Genomic DNA, 17,205 nt, shown 5'->3' on the forward strand with positions numbered 1-17,205 from the left:
ACCCCAGGACTTCCCGCCCCGGGGCAGGGAGGTCTCGTCACTCGCAGCTAATTGCCAATTCGGATCGGCGGCCAGGAGCGGTTCGCGTCATCGCCAGACGGCGCTGGCGGGCGATCGATGGGGGCCACGCGGCGGCGCTAATTGCGGCGCCACGTGGAGCCAGCGAGGAGCCGGGGCCTCCCGAGCCATCGGCCTCGCGAGCGGCCCACGCCGACAGCGGCCTCCCAGAGGGGGTGGCCCCACCCACGCACGCGGTATTGACCCGGCCCCCGGAACCACCGTCGCTCGCCCCCTCGCCCGCCCGCTCCCTCGCCCCCTCGCCCGCTCGCTCACCCACTTACTCATTCGCTCGCCCACTCGCCCACTCGCTCGCTCACCTGTTTACCCGCTTGCTCACTCGCTCACCCGCTCGCTGGCCCGCTTACCCACTCGCTCGCCCACTCGCCCACTCGCTCGCTCACCCGCTTACCCACTCGCTCACTCACTCGCCCCCTCACTCACTCACCTGCTCGCTCACCCGCTTACCCACTCGCTCGCCCACTCGCTCGCTCGCCCGCTTACCCGCTCACTCGCCCACTTGCCCACTCGCTCACCCACTTACCCACTCGCTCACTCACTCCCTCACTCACTCGCCCCCTCACTTACTCGCCTGCTCGCTCACCCGCTTACCCACTCGCTCGCCCACTCGCCCGCTCGCTCACCCGCTTATCCACTCGCTCACTCACTCACTCCCTCACTCCCTCACTCACTCACTCCCTCACTCGCCCGCTCGCTCACCCGCTCGCTCACCCGCTCGCCCGCCCGCTCGCTCACCCGCTCGCTCACCCGCTCGCTCACCCGCTCGCTCACCCGCTCGTTCCCCCCCCCCCACCCCCCGCCTTGCTCACTTCTGGTTGCGGTTCTTGATGTTGAAGAAGAGGAACATCGCGGCCAGGATCATCCCGAGCAGCGTGAGCGTCGACAGCACCGCGTACAGCGGCAGCGACACCTTGCGCAGCTCCTCCACCTCGATCGTACGGTCCTCGGGGGGCCCGCTCCCTAGTGGGGGGGGGGGGGCAAGGGGGGGGGGGTGATGGGGGGGGCAAGGGGGGGGTGAGGGGGGGGGGCAAGGGGGGGGGGGCAGATGTGGATCTAGAAACGTCACAAAGAGGTGGTGGCAGTCTTGGAAATGAGTGGGGCCCGGGATTAGAACCCCCCCCCCCTCTCCCCCCCACACACGGGGGGGGGGGGAGGCAATGCCTGAGGAACCCCCCCCCCCCAGCTCTCGTCACTGGAATAGCTGGGCACAGTAACACTGTGATACACGTGTGTGAGTGTGTGAGTGAGTGAGTGTGTGTGAGTGTGTGTGAGTGAGTGTGTGTGAGTGAGTGTGTGTGTGAGTGTGTGTGAGTGTGTGTGTGTGTGAGTGTGTGAGTGAGTGTGTGTGCGAGTGTGTGAGAGAGTGTGTGAGTGAGTGTGTGTGAGTGAGTGTGTGTGTGAGTGTGTGTGAGTGTGTGTGAGTGAGTGTGAGTGTGTGTGTGAGTATGTGAGTGTGTGTGTGTGAGTGAGTGAGTGTGTGAGTGTGTGTGTGAGTGTGTGTGAGTGAGTGTGAGTGTGTGAGTGTGTGTGAGTATGTGAGTGTGTGTGTGTGAGTGAGTGAGTGTGTGAGTGTGTGAGTGTGTGTGTGAGTGTGTGTGAGTGTGTGTGAGTGTGTGAGTGTGTGTGAGTATGTGAGTGTGTGTGTGTGAGTGAGTGAGTGTGTGAGTGTGTGAGTGAGTGTGTGTGAGTGAGTGTGTGTGAGTGTGTGTGAGTGTGTGTGAGTATGTGAGTGTGTGTGTGTGAGTGAGTGAGTGTGTGAGTGTGTGAGTGAGTGTGTGTGTGAGTGTGTGAGTGAGTGAATATGTGTGAGTGTGTGTGAGTATGTGAGTGTGTGTGTGTGAGTGAGTGAGTGTGTGAGTGTGTGAGTGTGTGTGCGCATGCTCGCGCGTTTCCGAGATTCGCGGTTCGAATCCGGCGGGCTGCCCTGGTTAATAATGATGATACGGAGGACGTTGAATATCCCAAACCGTGGCATCGTTCGCAAAAGCCGAGAGACATTGCGCCGCCCCCCGCCCCCCTCGCAGCGTCGACGTTTCGCCCCCCCCCCCCCCAATTTGTTGAGAAAAAAAATCGTGACAACCGCGAGCCGCTCAATTTGAAGACCGCGCACGGCGACTCCTGAGAGACAGAGTCCGGAGAGCGGGAACGCAACGCGGGTTCCGTCGCTCCATCTCCGCGTGGGTGGGTGCCCCGCCGCGGGGGTTGGGGGGAGGCACGTGGTGGTGAGGACGAGGTGAGGACGAGGTGAGGAAGAGGTGAGGAAGAGGTGGCTCACCCTGGAAGCGCATCGTGTCGTTGGTGATGTCCAGGACATCCTCGACTGCGTAATACTCGCCCACCTTCACGTGGCGGCCCTCTGCACATACATCGTCGTTATCATCATCATCACCACCATCGTCACAATCATCATCACTATCGTCACCAACACCACCATCGTCACCAACATCAGACTCACCATCATCATTACGACCATCATCATCATCACCATCGTCACCTTGACCAGCATCATCATCAGCATCACACATCGCCCAATTCACCTCTTTGCCCTCTATGCACATCATCACCCACATCATCACCCACATCATCATCATTAGCATCATCACCATTCCCACCACCACCATCACCACCATCATCATCATTCGCATCATCACCACCACCACCATCATCTCGATGAGACAGCGACCGCTCTGACCAGCAGTGATCACGAGTCGTGTGAAAGAAAAAGAGAGCGAGAGAGCGCCGCATCTTACATTTGAAAAGGGACCCCCCCCCCCCCGTGGCAGCTATCTCTGTGCGTTCATCTGCAGGTAGTAGCTGGCGACGATTGCGGCTGTGTGGGATCATTGCACGCACAAAGTGCTTGGCACAATATCGTCAAGAAGGAATCACCCATCGTCACGTGAACTCCGGGTATCGGAGCGGCGGCAGCGGCTTTTTGGCTGCGAGCCGTCGAACGAAGGCGGTGTGGTCGCCGCATCATCACGCGGCGCTTTCAGATGCGCTTCTGCGGCCGTCTGGAACGCTCTTCCCTTCCGATATTAGGAAGCCGCTGGGAAGCTCTGCACCGTTAACTCATCATGTGCATTGACAAACTCGTTTCTTTAGAAGTGCTTTTAGCCGCGTTTCGTTTGAGGTCCTTCTCCCGCACACTTACCATCAGCACGGTTGGCTACGTACAGTGCGAAAGAAGTTCAGCATACATACATACAACATGCATACATACATACAACATGCATGCATACAACATGCATGCATACAACGTGCATTCATACAACGTGCATTCATACAACATACACACATTGGCGGTGCGATTTTCGAATGTTTGGGACGGATGTCAAATCGATGACTCACCTTGGAACTGCGTGAACTCGATGGTACCCAAACGCTCCCCGTTCCGGAACACGACCTGGCCCTGGTGGGAGTGGCGGGGGGGGGGATCACATAGAGATGGTGGTGTGCAGTAGACAATGAGAGAGAGTCAGGGCTGTGTGTGACCTGTTCAAGGCAGTAGAGCAAGCTGGTTATGAGAACGCTCTCCCTTATCTCCATCCATCACTCTCTCTCCCCCTATTGGCATCCTCTCTCCACTCTCTGCACTCCTCCCCACATCCTGGATGTATTTTCATTCGTGCAACATTCATGAGAAGAGCTGCATTAGGGAGACGCGGAGGAGGGGGGTGGGGAGACACGGGGGAGGGAAGATTCAGGGAGGAAAGACGCGGGGAGGGGAGACGCGGGGGAGGGGGTGGGGAGACGCGGGGGAGGGGGTGGGGAGACGCGGGGGAGGGGGTGGGGAGACGCGGGGGAGGGAAGATTCAGGGAGGAAAGACGCGGGGTGGGGAGACGCGGGGGAGGGGAGACGCGGGGGAGGGGGTGGGGAGACGCGGGGGAGGGGGTGGGGAGACGCGGGGGAGGGAAGATTCAGGGAGGAAAGACGCGGGGAGGGGAGACGCGGGGGAGGGGAGACGTGGGGGAGGGGGTGGGGAGACGCGGGGGAGGGGGTGGGGAGACGCGGGGGAGGGGGTGGGGAGACGCGGGGGAGGGAAGATTCAGGGAGGAAAGACGCGGGGTGGGGAGACGCGGGGGAGGGGAGACGCGGGGGAGGGGGTGGGGAGACGCGGGGGAGAGGGTGGGGAGACGCGGGGGAGGGAAGATTCAGGGAGGAAAGACGCGGGGAGGGGAGACGCGGGGGAGGGGAGACGCGGGGGAGGGGGTGGGGAGACGCGGGGGAGGGGGAGGGGAGACGCGGGGGGAGATTCAGGGAGGAAAGACGCGGGGTGGGGAGACGCGGGGGAGGGGAGACGCGGGGGAGGGGGTGGGGAGACGCGGGGGAGGGGGTGGGGAGACGCGGGGGAGGGAAGATTCAGGGAGGAAAGACGCGGGGAGGGGAGACGCGGGGGAGGGGAGACGCGGGGGAGGGGGTGGGGAGACGCGGGGGAGGGGGAGGGGAGACGCGGGGGAGGGGAGACGCGGGGGAGGGGAGACGCGGGGGAGGGGAGACGCGGGGGAGGGGAGACGCGGGGGAAGGGGTGGGGAGACGCGGGGGAGGGAAGATTCAGGGAGGAAAGACGCGGGGTGGGGAGACGCGGGGGAGGGGAGACGTGGGGGCGGGGGTGGGGAGACGCGGGGGAGGGGGAGGGGAGATGCGGGGAAGGGGGAGGGGGAGACGTGGGGGAGGGGGTGGGGAGACACGGGGGAGGGGGTGGGGAGACGCGGGGGAGGGGGTGGGGAGACGCGGGGAAGGGGGAGGGGAGACGTGGGGGAGGGGGTGGGGAGACGCGGGGGAGGGGGTGGGGAGACACGGGGGAGGGGGAGGGGAGACGCGGGGGAGGGGAGACGCGGGGGAGGGGAGACGTGGGGGAGGGGGGGGGAGACGCGGGGGAGGGGGAGGGGAGAAGCGGGGAAGGGGGAGGGGAGACGCGGGGGAGGGGGAGGGGAGACGCGGGGGAGGGGAGACGTGGGGGAGGGGGTGGGGAGACGCGGGGGAGGGGGTGGGGAGACGCGGGGGAGGGGGTGGGGAGACGCGGGGGAGGGGGTGGGGAGACGCGGGGGAGGGGGAGGGGAGACGCGGGGGAGGGGGTGGGGAGACGCGGGGGAGGGGGTGGGGAGACGCGGGAAAGGGGGTGGGGAGACGCGAGGGAGGGGGTGGGGAGACGTGGGGGAGGGGGTGGGGAGACGCGGGGGAGGGGGTGGGGAGACGCGGGGGAGGGGGAGGGGAGACGCGGGGGAGGGGGTGGGGAGACGCGGGGGAGGGGGTGGGGAGACGCGGGGGAGGGGGTGGGGAGACGCGGGGGAGGGGGTGGGGAAACGCGGGGGAGGGGGAGGGGAGACGCGGGGGAGGGGAGACGTGGGGGAGGGGGTGGGGAGACGTGGGGGAGGGAGTGGGGAGACGCGGGGGAGGGGGTGGGGAGACGCGGGGGAGGGGGAGGGGAGACGCGGGGGAGGGGAGACGTCGGGGGGAGGGGGTGGGGAGACGTGGGGGAGGGGGTGGGGAGACGCGGGGGAGGGGGTGGGGAGACGCGGGGGAGGGGGTGGGGAGACGCGGGGGAGGGGGAGGGGAGACGCGGGGGAGGGGAGACGTGGGGGAGGGGGTGGGGAGACGTGGGGGAGGGGGTGGGGAGACGCGGGGGAGGGGGTGGGGAGACGCGGGGGAGGGGGAGGGGAGACGCGGGGGAGGGGGAGGGGAGACGCGGGGGAGGGGAGACGTGGGGGAGGGGGTGGGGAGACGTGGGGGAGGGGGTGGGGAGACGCGGGGGAGGGGTGGGGAGACGTGGGGGAGGGGGAGGGGAGACGCGGGGGAGGGGGAGGGGAGACGCGGGGGAGGGGAGACGTGGGGGAGGGGGTGGGGAGACGTGGGGGAGGGGGGGGGAGACGCGGGGGAGGGGGAGGGGAGACGCGGGGAAGGGGGAGGGGAGACGCGGGGGAGGGGGTGGGGAGACGTGGGGGAGGGGGAGGGGAGAAGCGGGGGAGGGGGAGGGGAGACGCGGGGGAGGGGGAGGGGAGACGCGGGGGAGGGGGTGGGGAGACGCGGGGGAGGGGGAGGGGAGACGCGGGGGAGGGGGAGGGGAGACGCGGGGAGGGGAGACGTGGGGGAGGGGGTGGGGAGACGCGGGGAAGGGGGAGGGGAGACGCGGGGGAGGGGGTGGGGAGACGTGGGGGAGGGGGCGGGGAGACGCGGGGGAGGGGAGACGTGGGGGCGGGGGTGGGGAGACGCGGGGGAGGGGGAGGGGAGACACGGGGGAGGGGGTGGGGAGACACGGGGGAGGGGAGACGTGGGGGAGGGGGTGGGGAGACGCGGGGAAGGGGGTGGGGAGACGCGGGGGAGGGGAGACGTGGGGGAGGGGGTGGGGAGACGCGCGGGGAGGGGGAGGGGAGACGTGGGGGAGGGGAGACGCGGGGGAGGGGGAGGGGAGACGCGGGGGAGGGGAAACGTGGGGGAGGGGGTGGGGAGACGTGGGGGAGGGGGGGGGGAGACGCGGGGGAGGGGGAGGGGAGACGCGGGGGAGGGGGTGGGGAGAAGCGGGGGAGGGGAGATTCATGGAGGGGAGACGCGGGGAGGGGAGACGAGGGCTGCTGCCTTCTCTACGTGTCTGACAAACCAGTTAAACACAGTTTTAACCGATATTAACCGGTTTTAACCGGTATTAACCGGCCACGCAGAAACTTGACTGTGACAACGCTCTTCTGTGCGGGGTTTGAGCGTTGCTGCCCCCCCCGACCATCCGCCCCCCGTCGCCCGCGCCGTACGTTGAGCGGGGATGGCGCAGCGTTGACCAGGGCGGCCCATTGGATCCGAGCCCGCGAGGGCGCTCACCGTCACGCCGTAGAAGCTCGTCTCGTTCATGGCGTTCAGCAGCTTTTGCCCGAACTTCAGCTCGCTGTGGTTGCGGTTGGGGTTGTGGTTGTTGTTGTTGTTGCGGCCGGACGGTTGTTGCTGGTGACCTCGTCCTTGCCTGGGGGAGAATGGCATCAAGGCTCCGTGAGAACCTCACACAGCCCTGACTCTCGAGTCCGTCTGCCCATCGACCCGGCGACCCGAGTTCGATTCCCGCTCACGGCCACCAACGCCGACGAACGATGATCTGGACCAGCCGCGGGTCACCCGAAGGTCGACTCCGCCTTGAATGAGTACTTGGCGGAGGCGTGGAAACATCAGGCACTGGGAGAGACAAAGGCGGCCGGGTTTGTTCATGGCCCCGGCCACACCGGACGGTCCGTGAGAGGCTACCCGGGGGACCTGTGCCTTAGTGCGAGTCACCTGCGCTGCGTTGGTGCCCCCAGGGCCTTCTGCATGGCGCGCGCGATCACCCACACGCCGTCGTACGCGTAGCCGTGGAACTTGCTGTAGGGCTCGCCCAGCATCCGCCTGTGGTCCTCGTAGGCCTTGAAGTACTGCTGGGGGGTCTGGTGATGGGGGCGGTGGGGGGGGGGGGGACGGTGGGGGGGGGGGCACAGGGAGGGCGGTTATGCGTGAGTACATTTGCCACACAAAGACAAAGGTCCCCCGTATAGCGTCTAACAGACTGTTGGGGCAAATGCTGTTAGCAGTAGCACCTATGAAGGCCGGCACGGCACACGAGGGGGTGTGTGGCCAGCACCACGCCCGGCGCGTTTGTCTCCCCCAGTGGCGATATTTAAATAACGCGCCAGGTACTCATTTGAGGCTGAGTCGACGTAGAAGAGGACCAGGACCGGTTCAGATAATCGTCACCGGTGTTGGCCGTGAGCCGGAATCGAACCTGGGTCGCCGGGTTCTTAGCACAAAGCGCTAACCGCTACACGACTGCTCCCCACACACCTATACGCACACAACAACAACAACCGCCATTCGCCACTAAGTGGCGGTGACGTCACCACGACGCTTGTGTCAGGCCATGTGCACCTTGAGGCCACGTGAAGTGTCGAACGCCCGTTGGCAGGAGGTCACGGGGCAGACCCAGCAGGTGCCACGGGTCGACTGACTGAGACGACTGGCTGATGCACCACCTGTGCCCCCTACTGTGCCAACTTGCTGTGCTTTAGCCACCCGGCGCTCCGCTCGTTGTTGTGAGCGTCGCTCCTCCACCCAACGGTTGTTGTTGGAGGGCGACTGCCTCCAACTGCCCAGTAGCGTCCTTCACGAGCCTCCACCACAGAGGCCGATCTTGACACCGCTGGTACCAGTCATCGGCAAGTCCACTCAGCTCCACGTCCTCCTGTACCACATCACTCCATCTCGTCTCTAGCCCTTGCCGCGCCCATTTAGCCCCCTCGATTCGGCCGAACAAAAGCTGTTTAGGCATGCGGTGGCTGGGCATGCGGGCTACATGACCCAGCCAACGCAGCCTTGCCTGCCGGAGGAGCTCACCGATGGGACTTTGTCCAGATCTTTCAAGGATTTGTGAGCTCCTCACACAATCCAGCCTGGTTAAACCCAGGATGGATCGTAGGAAGGCCAGCCTGAATGTTTATAACTGGCGAAGATGCTCCACTAGGGGGGTCCACGTTTCGCAAGCGTAGAGAAGGGAGGGAATGACTGTGGCCGAGAAGACCTGAAGCTTCGTGCGGAGCGACAGACCAGGTAGCTTCCACATAGCGTTACGCAACCGATGAAAAGATAATGCCACTCGGAGCCGGTCATGAGCACACTGCCCAGATATGGGAAACTCTCCACTCTCTCCACAACTGCCCTATCGACAATTGTGAGTTGTGCGGGTGGAGTGTCCGATGGTACAAAATACCCAGGCAGGTGCTTAATTTTGGTGGGGCTGATGGTAAGGCCCCACCTCTTAGTGGCAAGCTCCAGCTTCAGCAGCAGCGCCTCCAACTCCTCCACGCACACACACACACCTGTACACACGCACACACCTGTACACACACACCTGTACACACACACCTGTACACACGCACACACCTGTACACACACACCTGTACACACGCACACACCTGTACACACGCACGCACACACACACCTGTACACACACACCTGTACACACACACACACCTGTACATACACACACACACCTGTACACACACCTGTACACACAAACCTGTACACACACACACCTGTACACACGCACGCACCTGCCCGGAGATGGTCTGGATGGGTTTGGTAGCCAGTGGCACGAAGTCCACGGCCACATATCCCTCCATCGCGCTCATCATCTGGGCCTCACTGCACGGGGACCCCGCGGGGCCCCCCGTGCGACCCCCGCGGGAGGCCCTCGGCTCCCCGGGATCCCCGGGACCCCCGCGCCCCTCGGCTTTACCCCCGCCGGGTGAAGCGGGGAGGGCGCCGGCGTTCGCCCACCAGCGCTCGCGGTACCAGCCCGGCACCACCCACTGGTACTTGCTGCCAAACATGGCCTCCCGGTAGGCCTGCCGAAGACACAGAGACAAAGGTGCTCCACCGTGTAGCCTCTGACAGACCGCTGGGGCAAGGGCTGTCGAGCGAGCGCCAGCGAGGTTTCCGGCACGCAATGGGGGTGGAGGGTGGCCAGCACCACGCCCGGTTGCACACCAGCGCCATGGACTCATTTGTGGCTGAGTCGACCTATGGGGGAGGTCGAGAACCGGTTCGAATATTTGCTGTCACTGCTATTGGCCGTGAGCGGGAAGCGAACTCGGGTCGCTGGGTTCACAGTGGCGTGCGCGGACCGCTCGCTGCGTGACTGATCGCTGTGTGCAAATGGGCAATGAGAGATGGAGAGATACACAATGAGACACACAGACACAGAAACGCATTTAGATACACTCAGATACACAGATACACGATGAGACACACACAGATACACAACTATCCACTCAGAAACACAAAGAGACACACACAGATACACAATGAGATACTCAGATACACGATGAGACACACTCAGATACGCAACTATCCACTCAGAAACACCAAGAGACACACTCTGATACACAATGAGATATACACAGATACACCATGCCCTCACACAGAGACCCGTAGACTCACGCAGACACCCATAGACTCACAGAGACCCATAGACTCACACAGAAACCCATAGACTCACACAGAGACCCATAGACTCACACAGAGACCCATAGACTAGCAGTGAGACCCATAGATTCACATAGAGACCCATAGACTCACACAGAGACCCCCCCTAGACAATGAGACTAATCCACACACCCATGTACGTTGCACTCCCTTGGGACCCGCACGTAGCCAACGGCGGCGATCGGGGGAGAAGCGCGCGCAAAAAAACGCTCCAAATAATCCCGGGTCGTGACCTCGTGCGTAGCAGGCGAGGGAGGCAACATCTCCCAGCCACCACGGCACCCCCCCCCATCCCCCCCCCCCCCCCCGTAGGGCCACGTGTGCATCGTGCACGCAACGTACGCAGCAGAAAACCTTGGCAGCCATCTCCTCGTCAAACTGACCCAGGATGATTCGTACGTCGGCGTCCTGGGGAGGGGGGGGGGGTGGTGGGGGGCGGCAGAGATGGGGGGGGGGGCAGGGGGTCAGGGGGGGGCAGCAGAGATGGTGGGGGGGGGGCAGATACGCGGGTTATGAGGTGAGGACGTTTTCGCGATGCGTGGGACGCGGGCACGCCATGAGAGGCGAGCGGCTTGGATCATAGATTGTGGTGTTGTTTGTTGTTGTTTGTTTTTGTTTGTTGTTGCTGCATAACCGGTAACCGTTTGAAATAAGTCAATAACGTTTTGTGGAACTGGTTTTGTCAAACGCGTGCAGCAAGAGTGACGCGGAGGTGGGGGTCGTGAGCAAGACCATAGACTCACACAGAGACCCGTAGACTCACACAGAGACACATAGACTCACACAGAGACCCAGAGACTCACGCAGAGACCCACAGACTCACACAGAGACACATAGACTCACACAGAGACCCAGAGACTCACGCAGAGACCCACAGACTCACACAGAGACCCGTAGACTCACACAGAGACACATATACTCAGACAGAGACACATAGACTCACACAGAGACCCATAGACTCACACAGAGACACGTAGACTCACACAGAGACCCAGAGACTCACACAGAGACCCGTAGACTCTTACAGAGACACGTAGACTCACACAGAGACCCATAGACTCACACAGAGACCCAGAGACTCACACAGAGACACATAGACTCACACAGAGACCCATAGACTCACACAGAGACCCAGAGACTCACGCAGAGACCCACAGACTCACACAGAGACACATAGACTCACACAGAGACCCAGAGACTCACGCAGAGACCCACAGACTTACACAGAGACCCGTAGACTCACACAGAGACCCATATACTCACACAGAGACACATAGACTCACACAGAGACCCATAGACTCACACAGAGACACGTAGACTCACACAGAGACCCAGAGACTCACACATAGACCCGTAGACTCTTACAGAGACACGTAGACTCACACAGAGACCCATAGACTCACACAGAGACCCAGAGACTCACACAGAGACACATAGACTCACACAGAGACCCATAGACTCACACAGAGACCCAGAGACTCACACAGAGACACATAGACTCACACAGAGACCCATAGACTCACACAGAGACCCAGAGACTCACACAGAGACACGTAGACTCACACAGAGACCCAGAGACTCACACAGAGACACATAGACTCACACAGAGACCCATAGACTCACACAGAGACCCAGAGACTCACACAGAGACACATATACTCACACAGAGACCCGTAGACTCACACAGAGACCCGTAGACTCACATAGAGACCCAGAGACTCACACAGAGACACATGTACTCACACAGAGACCCATAGACTCACACAGAGACCCAGAGACTCACACAGAGACACATAGACTCACACAGAGACCCATAGACTCACACAGAGACCCAGAGACTCACACAGAGACACATAGACTCACACAGAGACCCATAGACTCACACAGAGACCCAGAGACTCACACAGAGACACATATACTCACACAGAGACCCAGAGACTCACACAGAGACACATAGACTCACACAGAGACCCATAGACTCACACAGAGACCCAGAGACTCACACAGAGACACATATACTCCCAGAGAGACCCATAGACTCACACAGAGACCCATAGACTCACACAGAGACACATAGACTCACACAGAGACCCATAGACTCACACAGAGACCCAGAGACTCACACAGAGACACATAGACTCACACAGAGACCCAGAGACTCACACAGAGACACATAGACTCACACAGAGACCCATAGACTCACACAGAGACCCATAGACTCACAGAGAGACCCAGAGACTCACACAGAGACACATATACTCCCAGAGAGACCCATAGACTCACACAGAGACCCATAGACTCACACAGAGACCCAGAGACTCACACAGAGACCCGTAGACTCACACAGAGACCCATAGACTCACGCAAAGACCCGTAGCCTCACACAGAGACCCGTAGACTCACACAGAGACCCATAGACTCACACAGAGACACGTAGACTCACGCAGAGACCCATAGAGTCACACAGAGACCCATAAACTCACACAGAGACCCATAGACTCACACAGAGACCCGTAGACTCACACAGAAACCCATACACTCACACAAAAACCCATACACTCACACAGAGACCCGGAGTCTACAGGAGGAACACTGCCACAGCGATGTAGAGTCGTGTTAGTAACGATACTGGGATGGCAATCATCCAGAAGTGGTCACTTCGATTCCATCAATGGGGGGGGGGGGGCGTTTCTTAGCACCCCTCCCCCTGCCCATCGACCCAGCGGCTCGAGGCGGCGGTGCAGCAGAGTGGGTCCGAACGGCACGGTCCGGGTGCGGTGGGGTGAGCGTGCGGGGCGAGCGTGTGGGGTGAGCGTGTGGAGTGAGCGTGCGGGGCGAGCGTTCGGGGCGAGCGTGCGGGGCGAGCGTGCGTGGCGAGCGTGCGGGGCGAGCGTGCGGGGCGAGCGTGCGGGGTGAGCGTGCGGGGTGAGCGTGCGGGGCGAGCGTGCGGGGCGAGCGTGTGGGGCGAGCGTGTGGGGTGACACCTTGAGCTTGCGCACGTTGGCGCACGGGTCGTAGGAGAAGCTCTGCGCGTCCCGGAGGAGCACCCCGGCGCGCTCCAGCTCGCTCGTCATGTCGTTGTGCACCTGCACGCGGAGACGGGAGCACACGGGGTGGTGGTGGTGGTGATGGTGGTGGTGGTGTCAGTGTTGAGAGACAGTGGTAGAGTAGGACACGGGGTGGTGGTGGTGGTGGTGGTGGTGGTGATGGTGGTGGCGGTGATGATGGTGGTGGTGTCAATGTCAGTGGTGTAGGGGGTCAAGGGCCAGAGGTTCGGCAAACCGAAATGACAAATACAACTAATTTGTTTTCGGTCAAATCCAGTAAAAAAAAAAATTTTCAAGAGCCGCGATGCACGTGGACACGAGACGGTGGTCCTCTATAACAACAACCCAAAATCACAACATTTATTTATACTGCCAGAGAAATCCTCTGAGCTGTAAAGCTCTTTTCGTCACCGATGTTCCAGCAGGGGCGTCACGAGGGTTGACCGCCCCCCCCCCCCCCCCTGGGTTTAGGGTTTCAGGTGACTGCGACGAGCCAGGCAGAGCCCGCTGGGGGTAATCATGCTGCGGGCTCTCGTGGCGGCTGCGAGGGGCACGTGTCGGCCAACACGTGCCACGTTCATAGTCATCTCGACGAGGATCTCCTTGGGGGATGTCCGCTGCATCGCCCCCCCGCCACCGCAACCGGGCGGGCCGGAGTTGGTTAGTGATCGGAGTAGCAAAAGTAGCTACTACATAGTAGCTGCTACATAGTACATAGTAGCTACTACAACTATGGGTGCTACGTAACATATGTAGTAGTAGCTACTGTATAGTAGCTGCTATATATAGTGCATAGTAGCTACTACAACTATGGGTGCTACATATGTAGTAGTAGCTACTACATATGTAGCACATAGTAGTAGCTACTACATATGTAGCACATAGTAGTAGCTACTACATAGTAGCTGCAATATAGTACATAGTAGCTACTACAACTATGGGTGCTACATATGTAGTAGTAGCTACTACATATGTAGTAGCTACTACTACATATGTAGCACATAGTAGTAGCTACTACATAGTAGCTGCTATATATATATACATAGTAGCTACTACAACTATAGGTGCTACATATGTAGTAGTAGCTACTACATATATAGTAGCTACTACTAGATACGTAGCACATAGTAGCTACAACTACATAGTAGGTGCTACTACATAGAAGGTGCTACTACATATGTAGCAGTAGCTACTACATATGCAGTATGTAGTAGCTACTCCTACATAGTAGCTATTACATATATAGGTGCTACATATGTAGCAGCTACATATGTAGTAGTAGCTACTACTACATATAGTAGTAGCTACTACTACAAATGTAGTAGCTACGGGCCCCGCACTTTCAAGGGCCCCGCTCTAAATGCTTTGAAGCTATCAATTCCGGTTCGGTGATTCTGCACGTGCTCTATTGCTATAGTACTATACCGCCTTCAGCGTTTACGAACGACTGGGTGTTTAAGGTTAGCGATTTGTCGTATTATCTGGCTGTATAGCAAATGAAAAAATACAATTGCTTTACCGTGCAAGTTAACCATGTACGTGTTTTAATATTGATGTGTTTTGTTTTTTAGGGCCCCTCCATAACATCGCGTGCTCCAGGCCCCGCACTAAATTAATCCGGCACTGCATTTGGGTATTCTGGGATGAAAATCCGCGTCTTTCGTTTCTTGCCATCTCCGTTGTTGCAAAGCTCCATCCTCCCCCCACCACGACTCCCACCCAACCCACCCATGCACCCTCTCTTCCCCCTATATAAATTATAAATAACAACTCAGGGACGACGTAAATAGGGAGACTGTAGCTCCCACAAGGCCACCCTGCCTCCCACTCGCACAGAGCGCGCGCGCGGTGCGTAATGAGAGAGCCTCCCCATTCATTCGCTTCTTCATTCATTCATTCATTCGTTCGTCACTCGTTCAGGCGTGCATTCAGTAGCGTCCGTCTAATCATTCACCTCACCCACGTATGAATGCATCCATTCCCTCATTGATGTGCCGGTTCGCTCATCCATCCGTTCATTCACTCATCCATTCATTCACTTAGACATTCATCAGAGGGTGGTGGGAGATGCAGGATGGGTTTGCAGGGCAACCTGATCTGCCCTCCCTTCTCATTTTTTTTACGATCAGTGGAAACAAGAAGATGTTCGGTGTAGTCGGCACTTTGCTTCGTTCATCATTTCGTAATTATTTTTTAATAACTTTGCTTTATGTAAACCCCCACCTCTCGCTCACTCTCTCGCTCTCCCTCGTTCTGCCCTCACCTCTCTCCCTCCATCGCCCCTGTCTCCCCCTCTCCTCGCTCTCCCTTCTCTCCCATATCCCCACCTCTCCCCCTCTTGAGTTCCCGTCTCTTCCTCCATCTCATCTCTCCCTTCTTCCCCTCTCTCTCCGCACTCCCCTGCTACCTCTCTCCCTCCACTCCCACGTCTGCCTCCTACCTCCTGCTCTCTCTCTCTCCCATCTCCCTCTTGCCTCAATCTCTCACCGCTCTCCATTCATCTCCCCTCTGCGTGTCTCTCTCTCCCCCATCACCCTCCGATCTCGCTCTCTCCCCTCTCTCCCCTCTCTCTCTTTTCGCTCTCCCCCCTCTCACATCTCCCTTCTACCCCCACCCCCTCCCACTCGCTCCCCCCCCTCCATCTCCTCCGTGTCTCTCTCTTTTCTCGCCCCTCGTTATGATTCACAGCTGCCCTCCCTCGGGCCATGCACACTCACTATGCACTTCAACTCGTGTACACACTCGTGTACACACTCACTACACACTCCACCACGTGTACACACTCACTACACACTCACCACGTGTACACACTCGTGTACACACTCTCTACACACCGCACCGCGTGTACACACTCACTACACACCCCACCACGTGTACACACTCACTACACACCCCACCACGTGTACACACTCACTACACACCCCACCACGTGTACACACTCACTACACACCCCACCACGTGTACACACTCACTACACACTCACCACGTGTACACACTCACTACACACTCACCACGTGTACACATTCACTACACACTCACCACGTGTACACACTCACTACACACCCCACCACGTGTACACACTCACTACACACTCACCACGTGTACACACTCACTACACACTCCACCACGTGTACACACTCACTACGCAATTCCAACTCGTGTACCCACTCGTGTACACACTCACTACACACTCTACCACGTGTACACACTCACTACACACTCCAACTCGTGTACACACTCACTACACACTCGTGTACACACTCACTACACACTCCATCACACGTACACACTCGTGTATACTCTACCACGTGTACACACTCACTACACACTCTACCACGTGTACACACTCCACCACGTGTACACACTCACGACACACTCCACCACGTGTACACACTATGGGTGGTGGTGGTGGTGAGGGTGGTGGTGGTGAGGGTGCTGAGAGTGGTGGTGGTGAGAGTGGTGGTGGTGAGGGTGGTGGTGGTAAGGGTGGTGGTAATGGTGGTGGTGAGGGTGGTGGTGAGGGTGGTGGTGGCGGTGAAGGTGGTGGTGGTGGTGAGGGTGGGGAGGTTGGTGGTGGTGGAGAGGGTGGCGGTGGTGAGGGTGGTGGTGGTGTTGAGGGTGGTGGTGGTGGAGAGGGTGGTGGCGGTGGTGAGGGTGGTGGTGGTGTTGAGGGTGGTGGTGGTGGTGAGGGTGGTGGTGGTGTTGAGGGTGGTGGTGGTGGTGAGGGTGGTGGTGGTGGTGGTGAGGGTGGTGGTGAAGAGGATGGCGGTGGCCGTGAGCGGGAATCGAACTCGCGCAGTACAGGATGCACACTCACAGCACTAGCACTAACACTAGCACTAACACCAGCACTAACACCAGCACTAACACTAGCACTAACACTAGCACTAACACTAGCACTAACACTAGCACTAACACTAGCACTAACACTAGCACTAACACTAACACTAGCACTAACACTAGCACTAACACTAGCACTAACACTAGCACTAACACTAGCACTAACACTAGCACTAACACTAGCACTAACACTATCACTAGCACTAACACTAGCACTAACACTAGCACTAACACTAGCACTAA

General features: G+C 59.7%; 1 protein-coding gene across 5 annotated transcripts in view; it reads right to left on the bottom strand.

The window, feature by feature from the left end:
* The window catches only part of GABBR2 (gamma-aminobutyric acid type B receptor subunit 2), a 51,078-nt gene extending 37,852 nt beyond the window's left edge, over nucleotides 1-13,226 (bottom strand). For 3 of the 5 annotated variants that reach the window (XR_013640495.1, XM_078881746.1, XM_078881745.1), the window contains exons 1-8: nucleotides 13,060-13,221; nucleotides 10,418-10,483; nucleotides 9,142-9,435; nucleotides 7,337-7,482; nucleotides 6,893-7,031; nucleotides 3,430-3,490; nucleotides 2,354-2,434; nucleotides 888-1,038 (exon numbers count right to left, since the gene is read on the bottom strand). Coding sequence is in view for 4 of the 5 variants with exons in the window: in XM_078881746.1 (XP_078737872.1) it covers nucleotides 888-1,038; nucleotides 2,354-2,434; nucleotides 3,430-3,490; nucleotides 6,893-7,031; nucleotides 7,337-7,482; nucleotides 9,142-9,435; nucleotides 10,418-10,483; nucleotides 13,060-13,149 (1,028 nt within the window). In the remaining variant the exon portion in view is untranslated. Of the gene's footprint in view, nucleotides 1-887; nucleotides 1,039-2,353; nucleotides 2,435-3,429; nucleotides 3,491-6,892; nucleotides 7,032-7,336; nucleotides 7,483-9,141; nucleotides 9,436-10,417; nucleotides 10,484-13,059 lie in introns of all 5 variants that reach the window. The other 2 variants (XM_078881747.1, XM_078881748.1) reach the window with 2 other exon arrangements.
* Between the last annotated feature and the right edge of the window lie 3,979 nt (nucleotides 13,227-17,205).

Source organism: Lampetra fluviatilis, chromosome 62 (genome assembly GCF_964198595.1).
Source record: "Lampetra fluviatilis chromosome 62, kcLamFluv1.1, whole genome shotgun sequence".
NCBI classification, from domain to species: domain Eukaryota; kingdom Metazoa; phylum Chordata; class Hyperoartia; order Petromyzontiformes; family Petromyzontidae; genus Lampetra; species Lampetra fluviatilis.